Genomic DNA, 17,158 nt, shown 5'->3' on the forward strand with positions numbered 1-17,158 from the left:
GAATAGACTACAGCGCCCTCTGCAGGAGAATAGACTTCAGTGCCCTCTGCAGGAGGTTAGACTATAGCACCCTCCGCAGAAGAGGATGGCTCTCTGTAGAGTAGACGGTAGCGCCCTCTTCAAGAAAACAGACTACAGTGCCCCCTGCAGGAAAATAGGGCATGTGATGGGAGCATGATTTGTAACTTCTCTTGCTAAATAAGATTTCCTGGGACCAGGGTGATGGTACAGGGGATAGTGCACTTGCCTTGTACTCAGTCAACTCAGGTTCTAACTCCAGCATCCCATATGGTTCCCCTAAGCCCACCAAGAGTGATTCCTGAATCCAGAACCAGGAGTTCCCCCTGAGCGCCACCAGGTGTGGCCCCAAAACAGCAACAATAACAAAGTTCCTGAAAGGTAGAGTTCTCATGGGTAAAGGTTGGAATGAAAGCTACTTCAAAGTGGTCATTTCAGACAAAAACCTAGACTTGATCAACATCAAGTTGATCTTGAGCTGGTCTGGTAGCAAATTTGCCTGTATCACCTCTCGTCCCATTGCTTACCGATTTGCTCGAGCGGGCACCAGTAACATCTCCATTCATCCCTGTCACTTTCTAGTGTAGCCCAGTGGCATCTGCTCGCTCTAGAACACGAAGAACATCAAACCACTTTAGCAGACTCTCCTTACTCGTCCTTCCCAATGCTGCCGTATTTGGGTCTCTTTCAGGATCAGGAGAATGAGGCCCATTATTGTTACTGTTTTTGGCATATTGAATATGCCATGGGTAGCTTGCCAGGCTCTCCAAGAGGGATCTCCAAATTTGCCAGGCTGAATTAATTTTGCCATCCCTTATATGTCCTTAGCATGCCTGTCTTTGGAGGCACCTTTGAGAATTTCCTCACTGCTTTCCTTTCCTTTCCTTGGTTCAAGTCCCAAGAATTTCTCTCCCCGCCACCACCAGGGCAGAGATGGTGTGGCCCTGAATCTGGAATGGGAGGCCCAGTGCTATTGTCAGTGTGATATTGCAGACTTCACCCAAGCATACACGTTATGAGCATCATGTTTCCATGAATCATAAATACCAGATGTCAAGGCCCAGAATATTCTACTCTGGCACTTACCTGCCCCTTTATGATGGTTTGGATGTTCATTTTTGCAGTTGAAGCAAGACACCAACCATCCTCCCCTCCCAGATTGCCAACGTCTGGCCAGTGTGCTGGGGCCCCGGGTATGTCTTGCACATCTCCCTTGCCCGACTCTGCAGCTGTCTTCAGCCATTGTGGCCATTATGTCATCTCTGATGAAAAGAGTTTCATCTTTCAGTTTGATTTGTCTGCCTGTGGGCGCCATAGCTGAGCTAGGATGCAGCTCTGAGGTGCGCCAGGCTTTGTCTGCTGACGTGTGCTCAGTGCTGGGCCTGACACAGCCCTCACTTGCCTTTCATCTACTTCACTTACGGCTCAAAGGAAACACAAGTCCAGTGAGAGCCAAAGGAGGGAAGAGGGGAACCTTAGCGGATGGTCATACCCTGGGTGGGAGAAAGAATCGCCTTCTAGAAAGACATAAAAGCTAGGAGAGTGCAGGACTTCATGAAACCCGACCTAGATGCCATGTTCCAGTCTTTCTAGAGGCCAGATGGCCTCGTAGCCCACTGCACCCTTAGGGGAACAGCCTGGTTGCACTAACCAAGTAGTGCCATTTCCTTTGGCCCCAAACCATGGTACCAGTTATGGGGACTTGGGGGCTTGCCAAAGAGCAAACTTCCATTTTCATGCTCGGGGAGAAAAGAATGCCCAGGTGCTTGGAGGCAGCTGGTCAAACCATATTTGCAGAGGACAGGGAGTCATTCCCTTCTGTAGGTAAATTCACTGGGGGTTCTGATCTCAGAGAGCTCCAAGGGCCCCCCACCTCCATCCCATCCATCTTCCAACAAAATTCCCACCAGAATCAGATCAAGAATGTACCTAGAATGTCCAGCAGCAAGTGTGCAGCAGGGAAGCAGGGCTGGGTTGGCTGCAAAGTGCCTTTCCCTGTTGGCACATGACCAGGGGGACACTGAGACAGAAGGAGGTGGCTGGAGGATATTTGAGTATAGTGACTAGCTGCATTTCTTTTTCTTTTTCTTTTTCTTTTTTTTTTTATTTCAACTTACATGGGATGCTCTTTCTTAGAAAGTACTAATTGAGTAGAAAAGTGGGTCATTCCAGTGCCAGGAGTTTTCACCTCCCAGGACAGGGCTGGTGAGAAGCAGGAGAGGGAGTTTGAGGTACCTCTTTGCAGTCCTTGTTTGCCGCTTGGAGAGACTCATTCGTGCATGTGTTTGCATGTGGAGGGTTGGGGGCGTTTGGTTTGTTCTGCGCCAATGGCATCAGCTCACATGTTGGGCCGCCTCACTTTTCCTCTTGTGCTACTTGGGTGCAGGCTGGCAGACAGGCAGACAGGGCCCCACCCTTTTCTGTTGGTGTCTAGCATTCCCTGATGGACAGATTAGATGCTGTCATTTAGAAGCTGCTCCCCTACTGGTAGGTGCTAGAGTTTGCTTTTGCTTTGCCACTATGCCTGCTGAAAGGCATTGTTTCTCTATACTATCACTGTCAGGGTTTTTTTTTTTTTTGCTTTTTGGGTCACACCCGGCAATGCACAAGGGTTATTCCTGGCTGTGCACTCAGGAATTACCCCTGGCAGTGCTCAGGGGACCATATGGGATGCTGGGAATCAAACCCGGGTCGGCCGCGTGCAAGGCAAACGCCCTACCCGCTGTGCTATCACTCCAGCCCCTGTCACTGTCCGTTTTAAGTGGTATTTGTTCTGTTTTATTTTAATCCAAGCCTCAAATGGCCAAAATTTGTCTTTAAGGTGAAACCTGCCCCCGTTTAAAAGGGCCGCCTCCCCGTAGACCCCTGGATTATCTCCTAGCTACAGGGTGGTTCCAGCCCGACACTCTCACTTGTCACCACCTACTTTTCTCTCTAAAGTGGGCCTGGTACTTGCAAGGGAAGATTTGGGGCAATTTTAGCTCAAGGTAATTTCATGGAAACTTTCCTTAAACTGCCATTTCTGAAGAGCTTAGACCTACGTGGCGGTAGCCGCTCACCAGAACTGTGGCTGCAGAGGCCCGGAGTGAATTCTCAACCTGGGTTCAGCGGGCAGATCCCTGTTCTTCATGATTAATGAGTTCCACTTGGTTTCTTCAAAGAGTGCCTTGCTGTTCCTTGCTGTTATTTATTTATGTTTTCTACTAAAAAATTCATGTGAAAAACATCCTTTAAGGTCAGTGCTCAGTTCCGTGCTGCAGACAAAAATAGCCTCCCAGGCACACATAGGTCCACATGCTGCAGATTTTTTTAGTCCTGGGGCCTGGGTCTCCAGACCTGGCCTGCAAAGAGCAGGTTTTCCAGGCTGCAGGGCGTTCCCCAGGCCCCTTCTGTGGAGATTCAGAGGGAAACGCCCAGGTAGGGAGATCAGTATCTGGTGGGACATTTAGATGTTTCACAAGCTACTAGCCCAAATGTTCCCAGCAATGAATGACTAGTGCAGGAGAAGCCAGGGGCCTATTTGTTCAGAACAAATCTCTTCTCCAAGCATGACCCAGATTGCCACCGGGTGCTCAGCACCAAGCCTTCGACAGTGCCACTTTGACTGTGAACATAATCGTGTCCGTGGTTGTATACAGACTGTGGGTTTTCCCTGGGCCTGCCAGAGTCCAGCCCTGCTAACTCTCTGCCATGGCCTTTCGGGAGATAACTCAGAGGACTCGGGAAAGAAAGCAACTTGTGTGTGATATCTAGGGGGGAGCTAGAAATATATCGACACACGTACACATGCCTGGTTTTATCTTCACTGTGTCCATGTGCACAGTTGAACCCTTTTTGTACCATTAAAAGATCCTGCAGCAGATCCAGGAGAACAGAAGCCTTTACCATGTAGGAATGAGAAGAGACTGTGTCTTGGCTCCAGCTGCCCCCTCAGGGACAGTACAAGGAGGCCTGGACCAGAGTCCTCTGTCACTTGTTAGGAAGCAGCCGGCTCCAATTATGAGGCGAGTCTGAGCGGGTATTGGCCTTGACCAAATCTGCTGGGAGACTTCCCTCTAGCACAGGCTGGTAAAGAAACCTGCCATTCCTTTGTGTCCTTACTGCCAAGGGGCTAGAAGGAGTTTCAGGTTCTTGGTGCTGTGGGCTTTTTCACTGCTCCCTTAGGGTGGTTCCCACACATAGTCATTAGGGAGATGACCTGGATTGTCAAAGGAGCCCCAGGGGTGCCCCATAGGCTCATTCAATTGTAGACCAAGAGAGTGAGCTCAATGATTATTCATGGGAAACCCAAGTCCCTCATTTCCCATCACTTTCCACCCCTGCACCTCCTGCCCCCAATAGATGGGCCCACCTATCTGCCTTGGTGCCAGGCTCGATTCACCTCCAACCTTTAACCTTTTTATGCACCTCCCCCATCCCTTTTCGTCTTTTCTGGCATTCTTATACTTCCTCTATCCTCCCTCCACCAAAATCTCCCAGAAAATTTGGGTCCCCCTCCTTCACACACGGACTCATTTTACTGGTTCCTTCTTCCACGGAGTTGCATTCTTCTTTGAGACCAGGCCTGGCAGTAATGGAATTATCCTAGTATGTGCTAATGACAACTCCCCTCTCCTCAGCAAGCTTCTGGTGAAATTTTCTCTAGAATGGGCAGAAAGGGGTACTTTTGAGAGTCTGTAAAATCTTATCACACATTTATTCTGTGTTCAGAAGAGATCGCTTCTACAGATAGCCAACACTCTTGGTGAGACACATGTGCAGTAAGCACTCATGTGATGCTAGGCTCTTGGAAGCGTCACTTTAGTGGAAGCAACAATATATAAGTAAAGCAGGCCCTCAGGTAACATGGTTTCACTCAGCATGGGTCAGGATTGGGATTCTCTCTCATCAATGTCACAAGGAAATGTCATTGAACTAAAAGATGATCTTTGAGGGCTTGTTGTACACAGAATTGTTCCTTCAAGGACATATGTGAAGGGAACTCCCAAGGAGGGCAGCACTTTTTCCCCAGGAGAAAAGGACAAGACCAGGTTCTGGGTTTTTGCTTCAGTCTTCTCACTTGACATTTCCAAACTCTCACCAAGTATTTGTGTGATTTTTGCTCTCAGGACAGGAAGAGGAGCTCCCTAAAGTGAAAACAGGGAACTTTTTTTTTTTTTTTTTTTTTTTGCTAGCATCTCAGGGAAAAAAAGAAAACCACGAAGAGTAGTGGAAAACACCTTTTCCTCGGAAGTTCTGTTTTCCCCACTTTGTAACAGTGTAAGAGCAGGTAGCTAAGAAAAGAGTTGACTTCTTATTCATATATCTACGAAGAATGATGGAGAATAGCTCTGTTATTTTTTTTCAAGATTAAAGAAGAGCATCCAGAATATTTTTCCCTCAGCATTGCTGTGTTTTTCCTGAGGTCATGGAGCCTTGACTCATGACTCTATTATTCATTTCTTTATTCATTTCTCTGTTCTCATTTGTTCATCCCATTCTCTTGGCCCCAGCTGCTCACTGGTCTCCACATTTGAAAGTATCTGTCGGTCACTTAACGGCCTTCTTTCTTAGTGGTGGACACTTGCAGCGCTAGTTGATGACTTTCCCTAGCCATTCTGCTAAAAGTAATAGGAAATAATGACTGCATTCAAGTCCAGACTCTTTTCAATATTTCAAACCAAACCCCCTTTTCTTTCCTAGGTTGAAAGCATTTGGAAACTCCCCCAAATATTTTTCTCATGATTTTTCACAGATTTGGATGTAGCCCAAAAGATAAAGCCATGATAAAGATGCTTCTGGTGGTGTTTCCACGCTCAAACAAAATCCATCAGGGAAGGAATGGCTCTCAAGTAGCGTGACTCTGTAATGGAGGCACTTTGGCCAATTTTAAGTCTGCCTCTGAGCTTTGGACTCCTAATAGGAACTGGGGTTGAAGCAATTGAATCGGGGTAACTTAGTGTTGTGGGGGGGCTGAAGCGATAGCACAACAGGCAGGGCATTTGCCTTGCATGCGGCCGACCCGGGTTCGATTCCTCAGTCCCTCTCAGAGAGCCCCGCAAGCTACCCTCACGGCAGAGCCTGGCAAGCTACCCATGGCATATTCGATATGCCAAAAAACAGTAACAAGTCTCACAATGGAGTCATTACTGGTGCCCGCTCAAGCAAATCGATGAGCAATGGGATGACAGTGATACAGTGATACAGTGTTGTGGGAAAGGGGGACTCTAAGCCAACACTGAATGTCAAAATGGGATGAGACATCTTGAAGGTCAGGAAGTACCATCTTAGTTCTTTTTTTTTTTTTCTCACTCACTTAGGTCTCGGGGTGTGTCTCTGCAGGGATCGAGGCAAAATGGCTGAGAGGACTTAGTTTTTTTGTTTTTTTTTTAATTTCTGCTTTTTGGGTCACACCCAGCTATGCACAGGGGTTACTCCTGACTTTGCACTCAGGAATTACTGCTGGCAGGGCTTGGGGACCATGTGGGATGCTGGGAATTGAACCTGGGTTGGCCACATGCAAGGCAAACACCCTACCTGCTGAATTATCACTCCAGACCCAGCTGAGAGAACTTTCTGAAGGCTGCCCCCATCTGAGCAACCAAATGATCTAGCTGGCTTGGAGGGCTGGGAACTTACAATCAAATTAAACAAGGATTCTCAGTGGCCATGTGCTTCCAGCCCGTAAATCATAACGCTCCAGATTGTCGCATGGGAGACTTCCTTTAGGTCTACCGCTGACTGCATTTCCCTACCCTCCTTCCTCATTTTCTTCCTCTTTAAAGTGAGAGTCATGACACCTGGCACCTGTGAAAATGAATGATTTCAATTATTTCCTGTGGGTGAGCCTCTCTCTTCGATCCTTGCTTTCAAGGCTGGTTGCAGTTTGGTGTGTTAAGTGGACGTGTCAAGGTTGGCTCTCCACACACACACAAAAAAGTCATCGGCCCTGCCGTTAAATTGAGGGCTTAAAACCCAGGGCACAAGTTACCCACTTGTTGGTCTCTGGATTGCCAATTAGCAGGTCTGGTCCCTAAGCCATAGCAGCAAGTGTCAGACACACGACCCTGGCTGGCTCCCCTTTCCCTGTCCTGGTTACAGCGTCTCTTCCTACACCTTCATCTGATTCCGTTCATTCATGAGCACTTTCAGAACAGGTCCGACCTAGGAAGGCACCGACTGAGGTCAGAGGCAGACTGGAGCCATGGAGCCCTTTTCTGTAGATGCTGCTCTGTCCGTTTCAGCCAGCCTCCCTCTTAAGAGCCCCCACTAGAACCCTGATCATTTTCTGAGTTTCTTCCCCTAAGAAGTGTAAAACTTTAGCGCAGATGAGTGATTCACTTTGCAGAGCAGCAACTGAGACTCAACTCAGCAACTCAGCAGCTTATCCAAACTCTTTTTAATTGGGGGGTATAACAGAACTCAGGTGAGAAGCAAGCAACCTACTCCTCTCATGCTCCCAGTGCAGTGCTCTCTATCCCAGGCTCTCAGCCCAGTGCTCCCCCATATTTGCGCTGCTTCTTTTCAACTCTAGCAGACAGCTAACTGAGCTGTTCCTGAGACTCTCTGCTACCTAGGCCGGCAGGCAAAGCAGCCGTCAGCTTCAAGCAAGCCTCTTTCTCTGTTGTCAGAGTTCGCCAAAAAGGGACTTCAGAGACAGGCATGCAACATCCTCACCAGTGTCCTGAAATGACTGTGGGCAAACGGCCCAGGCTGGGGGCGCAGGGGGGGGGCACTATGTAAATCATTCACTTAAAAGTAGAAAGTGGGGGGGAGGCAGGCACTGATCTTCTGAGGCTCCTTTTACAGACAGTCAACAAGCCAGTGTCCCACTGATGCTCTCACATGTGGAGCAAAAGTGGGGAGAAGGAGGTAGCCCTGGGAGCAAGGGCAGGAAAGCACAGTCACCCCAAAGGGTCTTCCGAGGGAGGGTGCCGGAGAATGGAAAGAAATAGAGGGGAGATAAGGAGAGCCTGTCTGCTTGCCTAGTGTGAGAGAAAGAGCAAGGGTGGGGGGGGGTGTGGAGGGAGGAAGGCAGAGAGAGCCCTAAAACCCCCGCTCAGCAGGGAATTTCCTGGTGCAGGTGGGGTGTCAGGGGGTGTTTCCCTGTAGAGCATGTGTGGTCTTACCCCGCCAGGCAGTGTGCCAGACCCCCGGAGTTGCTGCTGCTCCCTGGAGGGGTTTGATAGTGCGGGCCACACCGCTCTGTGCTGTTGCAACCCCCCTTCCCCGCCCCGCCCCGCCACGGGCTACAGCTGGGCCGGGCAGGGCTGCAGGAGTTCCTGCAACAACCCCACGAGGGGATTCTAAGTGGGCTCCCGCTCTGCACAACCAGGCTCCTGGGAGAAAGGGCAGAGAGCTCCGCCCAGCCCAGCAGGGACGGCAACCTTTACATGAACATGAACTGGTTCTGCAGAACTTGGGGGCAGAGGCGGTGTTTGCTTTCTTTTCTTTCTTTTTTTTTTTCATTTTTAAATAGTGACTCCTCTGCTCCTTGGAAGCTGCAAACTCCTTAACTCCCGGGGTGTCTGCTTCTCCCTCTCACTTTCTGGCTCTGCAGCAGCTGGTGAAAAACTGATAGTCACGTAGCGAAGATTTGTGGTGAGGCAAGGGAATCTCTATGAATTTCTCAGTGGAGCTGATAAAAAAAAATGAATTCAAGGTGAAACCTAGAGATCAGTGTCTGCAGAAAGAGGTTTTCTGTAGGGAAGTTACACCGATATCAGCTACACGGATAAAGGGGCTAGGACCTCCCCCCCCACACACACACCCCAAACACACACACACACACACACACACACACACAAAGCTTGTGTCAACCTCCACTCTTGGCCTCCTGTCCCCCACTCCTTTTGATACTGACCAACTTCCTTTGCCATATCCCTGGGACCTGCCAGCCCAGAGTGCCCCCTTCAGTGCCCCACCGTGCTTTCATGCCATTCTGGCTTGGGCCTCTCTGCTTCCCAACCCCTGAAGGATGTGGCTCGTGGTCCCCTGGCTTCTCACAGCATCCTTGCAATGATGGCTGGGCACCCAGGAATCCTTCCTAAGTGAGCTTTGGTCGATTGGTGGGCGAGTTGCCTCACAAATTCTACCCTGTGCCAAACAGGCAACATCAGCCTTTCAAGTTTCAGGGTCAGGCTTACCCTGGCAAATTCCCCAAGCCCTCAAATTGAGATCACCCCATCTTCCTGTTCACGAGTTCTTTCAAGTTCTCGTGAAGGCTTGTTGTTTGTTGGCAGGCAGGCACAGTGTGGCCCCCAGTCAAGGGTGCCCCTTTTTCTGCTAGAATGGGGCAGTGCCAGTAGGTGTGGAAGTTGCAGAACTTACCCCCTCTCTGCACCCAGGGAGCAGGGCTGGGGGCCATGGACTCTCCTCTGGTCGGTGCAGCCAGAGAGAAATCTGAGAGACAGTTTCAGGCTCTGCCATCAGAATGCCTGAGAGCGAGACCATGTGGGGCCCAGAGGGAACGCGGGCACAAAGATTGTGCGTGAAAGGCTTGTGGGATGTTCCTGACTTGTGCTGGTGGCGTGGCTCCTTCGCTGCTCCTCAGCCCTCTCACCCTGACCAGCGCTTCGGCCCACTGACACAGAGTCTTTGAATGCCTCCCTTCAAGAGTTTCCTTATTAAAAAGCAAAATCAAAGTTCCAAGTCCCCGGTACTTGTTTCTTTTGCTCACTGCCTTGGTGCTCCAGCTGGGGTTCCAGCTTGTGACTTTGGCTTCTCTTTCCTGGGACAAGCCAACTCGGTCCTCCTTTCTCCCTGTCATAGCTCCTCTGCCACCTTTGACTCTGCTAGAACTACAGGTGGGAGAGCCGCCTTCCCTCCTGCCAGCGTCCCAGGAAACAGGCTCGTGTAGAGCTGACAGGCCTGGCCAAAAAGGCAAGTGCCCCGCAAAGTCCTGGCTCTTTTGGAAAAGCAAACTCTGAATTGGACTCAGATACCACAAATATTAGCAGAAGGCCAGAGAAAATTGCCAGGAAAGTAAATTACTCTTTGTGCAAATGTTCCCTTCCTTTGAATTTTCCCTGGTGTGTGTGCCTTTCTTTTCTTAAAGGCTTGGTGAACAGATGCACTTTGGAAAATGGTGATTAACTTCTCCTTTTTTTTTTCTTTTTTCAAATCCTTCCCACTTACCCCAACTCCTGGGAGCAGGAATTCTACAGAAAGTCTAGCCAAGCTCTAAAGTGTGCATCTTCACCATAAGGAGCCTTTGATTCTCCAGGTGCTGAAATTTCAGCCACATCTGGGTGATCGATTTCATAGAACTTCAGAATGGATCAGTTCTTTGAGGTCACCGTGTTTGGTCCTCTGCCTCCTGAGACAAAAAAAATATCCCTGTTGTCATTACTATCTTCTCATTATTTATTTATTTATTTGCCTTTCAAGATCAGTGCCACATCCACCCCTTTCCAGCCATGATCACTAGTGTCTGAGTGCTCTTCCCTGAGGGTGTGAGATGGAGCAAGATGGCATTCTAACTCCAAGAAGTTGTCACATTCTTGGCAGAAACTGAATCCCTAAAAGCAAAAACAGAATTTGGCTCCAAACCTATTGGCGGGAGCCCCACTCTTTTCACCCTACACTGACTCACATATTCTTTTCCTGTGTTCTGCATCTTTTAACCATGAAGGTGTTAAGATGTAGGCGCATCCCATCAAAGCCATTAATTATTGGAAACGTCATGATTTTCTCCATATTTGTTTGTTTGTTTTCATAAAGTTAAACTAAAGCTCCACATTGACTTTGCCAAGTTCAATCTGATCCCTAGAGCAGACACCACCTGCCTTTTGTGGATTCTTGTCATCTTTCCAAGGCAGCAGCCTGCCTTGTAGGGCCTAGAGAATAATACAAGGTGGGGGCATTGGTGTGAAGGAACTGGCATGGCCTGCAGGCACCATTTGCTGTGTCATAAGCATGCCAAGAAAAGGCTGGATTTAAGGAGGATCCGTTCAAGCTAGCATCATTCTTTCAAGGGGGCAAAAAAGGGGTGACTTGACAACTTGTTTGGTATAGCCCTTCCCACGGACCAAGGGAATGAGAATGAGATCACTGCTGAAACATTGTATGTCTAAAACTCAGCTGTGAATAACTTTGTAAATGATGGTGCTTTAACAACATTTAAAATAAATAAAAGCATTTTGGCTGGGAAGGAGGATGATTTCTAACACGATTAACATCACTGCCTGTAGAAAAAGAAACGGAATTTTGAGTGTGGCTATGCTGGATCAATCTTTAGTTTAGGTCATGCTGATGTCCATCATCTTCCCTGAGATGCTGAGTTGATGAGGGAGAAGTTCTGACTGACCCGAAGTTAGTTTCTTTTCTCCACTCTTGTTTGACACTTTAGCACTTTGGAATTTGAGGAGTTTGTTTACAGCCTTGATTTGTGGATACCATTTATGGTGCTGATGTTAAAGTTGTTCACCTGAATTCAGGGTTGAATAAAATTGCTAACAGACTACATACCTTCTCCAGTGCCATCTTGCTATCTGCCAGTCAGGAGAGGAATAATTAATTTGTGAAATAGGAAGAAATGATAAGACTTTGCTCTTCACCACATATGTGAGATATACAGGTCATTTAAAAAAAAAACATTCAAGTAGAGAATTTAATTTAAAGAGGTCTCAGATAATAGAGCCACTACTGATTAACAGAGAAAAATTCTCTATCTGAAAGATTTTGAAAAACTTCGTTTCAAGTCACATTAGCAGCGACTGTAAGACATAAATGAGGATAAACTCCTATAGATGGTAAGATATATCACTATTGCAGTGATACTGAAATATCTATATGATATTTTCAGTTTTAGAATAGTCAAAACTGAGCAATTCTGATTCTATATGAAGATCTATACAGGTCATTTTATTGGCTCTGATATCTGTAACATGGACAGCATTGTGAATCAAGATCTTCCTCTCCCCCAGAATTATCATAAAAAAAAAGAGAGAAAAAGGTAGGCAATGATAATACTTGAGAAAATTCAGAGTAAATTAATTTAGCTGTATTCAAGTCTGGGCTAGTCAGATTGGTTGCTGGTGCATTAGCTTAACTGGTATAAAGCCAATAGGAAAAACAGACAGAGAAGAAAAAGTAATATGAGCAGATGCATGGAGGTGGACAGGCATTATGACACTCTTTCCACTTCTGTTTCTACATTAAAACATGCAACAATGAGACATTACTTTCCTAAACTTCCATTTATTTGAAATCCAAGGAAGAGAATAATTCTTGAACACAGATGTGTGCAATTGGATGTGGAGCAGTATATCACACTGGGAATCACGGTGATGGCAACTGGAGATGATTTGAAGATGCCATTGATGTTCTTTAGGTGAAACTCAGATTTAGGTTGGTAATAAACAAAGTCATTAGGAAGACCAAGTGAGGATTTAATTGATGCTAAAGGCCTTTACTACTGCTTCTGTTCTCCTGGTTATTGGAAGTAAAGACAAATCATTTGAAGGATCCATTTAGCTATGTACCAAATGATCTAGAAGCTGATATGGCCTCTTACTTCCTACCATGTTTTGGAACTCATCCTCAGAAAGGTGACATCTCTGCATTTTCCCCATTGTGATACAATTTTTTATAACTGATTTGTTTTTCTTTTCCATTGCAGTGGACATCCCAGAAATACACGGGAGAGAGGGCTATGACGATGACATTGATGGTGAGTATTGCTATGATTTTAGCAGATAACCAGGAAATTCAAGTCGGGTTATAAAGACATCAACAACAACAAAAAAACGTCCAGTGCATTAGGAGGCCAGAATTTATACCTCTAGTCCAAAATACAAGCGTAAAGAGTCCAGAGAGGAAGAGAGAAACCACCAACTACTCTGTTAGTGTCAAATTTAGAGATTTAGAAAGCTTATTGCGTTGCCACTGCCTGTAATCTAAAACAGGTTCCCTAATTTGAGCAGCTTTCAACATGGATGGACGTCAAATCTGGATAAGTCCTTTAGAAGTGACAGTCGGGTTCCTCTGTACGTAGTGGAGTGCATTGACCTCCTTCCATAGCAAGCCTGAGAAGTGAACTCCAAGGGCAATATTCTCCCAAGCCTGCGGTGGTTTCCAGTTCCCTTGCTCACTGTGGTTCCCTGCTTCGGCCACTCTTTCTCACACTACCCAAGGCTCCAAGCTGGGGCAAGACTTAGGTTTCTTTTCCCCACAGCCCCTCTCACGTTTTCATATTTGTTCTAATTTCTCTTCTCCCACATCAAATACACATACTTTAAGAGGACCTAGCAGAAGTCCTGGCCGGAGGGCCGCTTGAGCAAACACGCAGATGGAATTGCTTCCCCCCACCTCAGAGCAGCACAGGTCTCTCTAGACTTCCCAGGGGGGCCAGGGTTCATCTCCAAGAGACCCAACAGCAAGGTTGGACTCAAAGAACAGCTTCAGATCAAGATTGATGGAGTTAAGAAGAGCCGTTTATAGAGCAGCTGCTTTTAACCCAACCTTAATCAAACATTTCAAGTGTCGTTATAGAAACAGAGTGACTAACCCAAACAGCACCTTGTTAACTGAATGCAGACTCGCCCTGCAAAACCCACTCGAAGGCTCCTTTTATGGGCAAAACTGCACTACTGGCCTCCACAGCAAAGCTGCAATAGATCAAATGGCAGAAGTGCTATGAGGAGTAGAAACGGCGAGGGGTGAGGATGCACAGAGATTGATTCCTATCGCTGGCTTCACTACTGGCGAACCCTAGAACCTTGAGTGATATATCTGGTCACCTAATTTCTTTATTTTTATTTATTTATTTATTTTTGCTTTTTGGGTCACACCCAGCAATGCTCAGGGGTTACTCCTGGCTTTGCACTCAGGAATTACTCCTGGCAGTGCTTGGGGGACCATATGGGATGCCGGGGATCGAACCCGGGTCGGCCACGTGCAAGGCAAACGCCCTACCCACTGTGCTATCGCTCCGGCCCCCACCTAATTTCTTTAAATCTGTTTCTTACCATATTAAAAACTGAGCAGCTGGCGTGATAGTACAGGTCGGGTTCTTGCCTTGCATGCAGCTGACTTGCATTCAATCTGTAGTATCCAATGTGGTCCTCCAAGCTCCACCAGGTGTGATTCCTGAGTGCGTAACCCCTGAGCATCGTAGGTGTGGGGAAAAAAAAAACAACAGAATTTTTTAAAATGAGAGAGGGAAAAGTGTATGTGTGTGTGTGGGGGGGGAAGCGGGGGGAAGAAGAGCCATGGATATGATCCGGCTTTGGAACCACAGTAGAGATACATTATTTTACCCGGGTTGCCATAACAAAGTTCCCTAGATGAGGTGGCTTAAACAACAGAAATTAATTGGCTCAATATTCTGGAGACTGAGAGTCCAGGACCAAAGTATCAGAGGCTTGATTCCTTCAGAGGATAATGAAGAAAGTCTCTGTTGCAAGCTCTCTCCTTGGCCATCTCTATGCTCGCATGACATGCAACATCTGGGTCTGTCTAAGCTCCCCTTTCATGAGGACACCAGTCCTGTTGGCTCAGGGCCTGCCCTATAGCCCTCGTTCAAACTTGATTCCCTCTGAAAAGACCCAATCTCCAAATAAAGCCCCTGTGCTGAGGCTCTGGGGATCAGACCTTCAGCGTGTAAATCCAGGTCAGCGTTGAGCTGGACAGTGGGCACCATCCTACCCTAACAGAATGGGCAGGATGACGTCTGGTGAATCCAGAAACATCTGCTGCTTGGCTAGTTGAGCAGGATGCTAAATCGAGAAGTTGGTCACATGAAAATAGTTCCAGCCTTGCTTTGGATTTAACTTGAAGCAGTTGGAAACAAGGGAATGAGGCATCCAAGAAAGGAGGGTGGGTGCACAGCACAGCAGCCCCTCTGGTGCTTCGAGGGTGCCCAGAAATTGTCTTACTGTTTTATTTTCAATGAATCCAAATATTTCAATATCAAATATCTAATACCTACCCCCTCCATGCTTGACACCAAGAAGTTACAAATATTAAATTCATGTAACCCACCCCTCGCCATCTAGGAACTCGATTTTATTAGCGTGCCCGTTTCTCATATTCAAGAACTCAGGCAAAGAGGTGGGCCGATTTGCCCCAGGGGACCCAAGGCTGCAGCAGGCACTGTCTTTGCAGAGCCCGGCTCCCTGCCCTCCACTTTGCAGAGAGCTCTTGGCCCAGACCGCTCTGGACTCACTGCCTCAGAGAAGTAACGCCCCCCACTTCCCCTGTGCTTTGTGTCCTAGCTGAATACGAGGTAGACTGGAGCAACACGTCGGCCCCGACTTCAGGGGCCAGTGCCCCTTCCACGGACAAGGAGAAGAGTTGGCTCTACACGCTGGACCCCATCCTCATCACCATCATCGCCATGAGCTCGTTGGGGGTCCTGTTGGGAGCCACGTGTGCCGGGCTCCTGCTCTACTGCACCTGCTCCTACTCGGGCCTCAGCTCCCGCAGCTGCACCACCCTGGAGAACTACAACTTTGAGCTCTATGACGGCCTCAAGCACAAGGTCAAGATGAACCACCAGAAATGCTGCTCAGAAGCCTGACAGATTACACCCAAATCACATCTGACGTTTCATTCCAGCAAGAGGGGCTAGTGAAGATTACACTTTCTTTTCCTTTGGAAACTGAATGCCATAATCTCGATCAAACGGATCCAGAATCACCCCAGGTGAGGACAGGACATCGAGTGAGCAGAGGGAGGAGGGAGAAGGCCACCATATGGGGGCAGTGGGGTGGGGAGGGAGGGGGTCGCTGTCCTCCGAAGTTGGAATCCAACCGCGGTGGGGGCCAGGTCATCGCTGGGACAAAGGCGGGAGCTTATCTCTTTGGGAGTCACAGTTCTATTTCCTTGGTGAGTCTGTTGTTACTGTACCTTTTATTTCTTCGTCCGTCCGTGAGCAACTCAGAGGCAGAAGAGAAGGTTGTTTCCAGGACAGAAGCAGAGCGCTGCCCGTTCATCGCCACTTTCTCTCTCTCTCATCAATACTTGAAAAGCAGCGTCTTTTCAGACTTTCCATCTTTGGATGAAACAATGAAAACAGAGACAAAAACAAGACACAGACAAAAAAAAAAAAGCCTCTTGGCCTATTCCGTCCTCTGCCTTCTGATCCTCTGAGGAGAGACGAGACTCACTCGCCGCCGCCTCCCCCTCCTCAGCTCTGCCAGCCCAGCCTACAAGCTGCCGCTTCCAGTCCTAGCATTTACGTAGGATGTTGTTGCCTTTAACTTTTTTTAATCCAGGGGAAAATTGCCATTTTTAGGGTCAGCACGAACAGCTCTTTCTTATCTGTGACAGATCTCAAAGGTCACAATAAAACGCATAGAAGCACCTCCATGTCAGAAGAGGACGAGCCTTAACATGCTTTGTGAATAGGAGCCATCCACTAACTTGGGTCCCAGAATTCGTGGCTGTGCAGCTACCGTGTGGGGCTTCTGGTCTGGTTTTCCTTTTGCTTTTTTCCCCGGCCCCTTGTTCTTCTAAAATACATACACACACAGGCGTGCATGTACACATAGGCACGTAGATAAACATGTTTATCCGAACACCTGCATACACACAGGCATGCAAACATACAGATGCACACATACACACAGTCATGCGTATACACACATGCTCACATACATGCACACACACACACACACACACACATGCCCATTTGTCAGGTCTCTAAGCTCTGTAGGAAATTACCTTGTTTGCTATTCTCAGATACTAGGTGTGGAAATAAAGCTCTGAGGATGTTTTCTCTATCTGAAAACTAGATACAGAGGGTGGAGGAGAGGGGCGGAGATGTCCAACCTCTGTGATCATGCAATGGAAAAGATGAAGCTAAATCCACCAGTCAACATGGAGTTCTCCTCGGGGTCACAGCCTTTTAGGGGTGTCAGCGGGGATGTATGTAAGTCCTTGTAGAAGTCTGTGAACACTATGAATCAAAACACTAACGACCCCAATCTGCCATCAGAGACCTGCTTCTTACACATACACACACCAGTTTCTGTGTTTTTATTAAGTGCCTTGAAAACATGAAGAAAGGTGTATTTCTATGTAGAAATCAGTGATTATCCTCCAAGTTAAGGCATTCCTCCTCCCCCACCCCCAATGGCTCCTTTGCCAATTCCCAAAACTCACCGCTGATCCTACTAATGGAATGACCCCAGTGGTAGTCAGAGCCCTCGGTGAC

The 17,158-nt window shown here is 47.7% G+C and overlaps 1 protein-coding gene across 2 annotated transcripts in view; it reads left to right on the forward strand.

The window, feature by feature from the left end:
- The window catches only part of NRP2 (neuropilin 2), a 118,082-nt gene extending 102,390 nt beyond the window's left edge, over positions 1-15,692 (forward strand). For both annotated transcript variants that reach the window (XM_004601296.2, XM_004601297.2), the window contains exons 16-17: positions 12,620-12,670; positions 15,216-15,692. In XM_004601296.2, the coding sequence (XP_004601353.1) occupies positions 12,620-12,670; positions 15,216-15,520 (356 nt within the window). In that variant the 3' untranslated portion in view covers positions 15,521-15,692. The remainder of the gene's footprint in view (positions 1-12,619; positions 12,671-15,215) is intronic.
- Positions 15,693-17,158: the final 1,466 nt, after the last annotated feature.

This window comes from Sorex araneus, chromosome X (genome assembly GCF_027595985.1).
Source record: "Sorex araneus isolate mSorAra2 chromosome X, mSorAra2.pri, whole genome shotgun sequence".
Taxonomy (NCBI): Eukaryota; Metazoa; Chordata; class Mammalia; order Eulipotyphla; family Soricidae; genus Sorex; species Sorex araneus.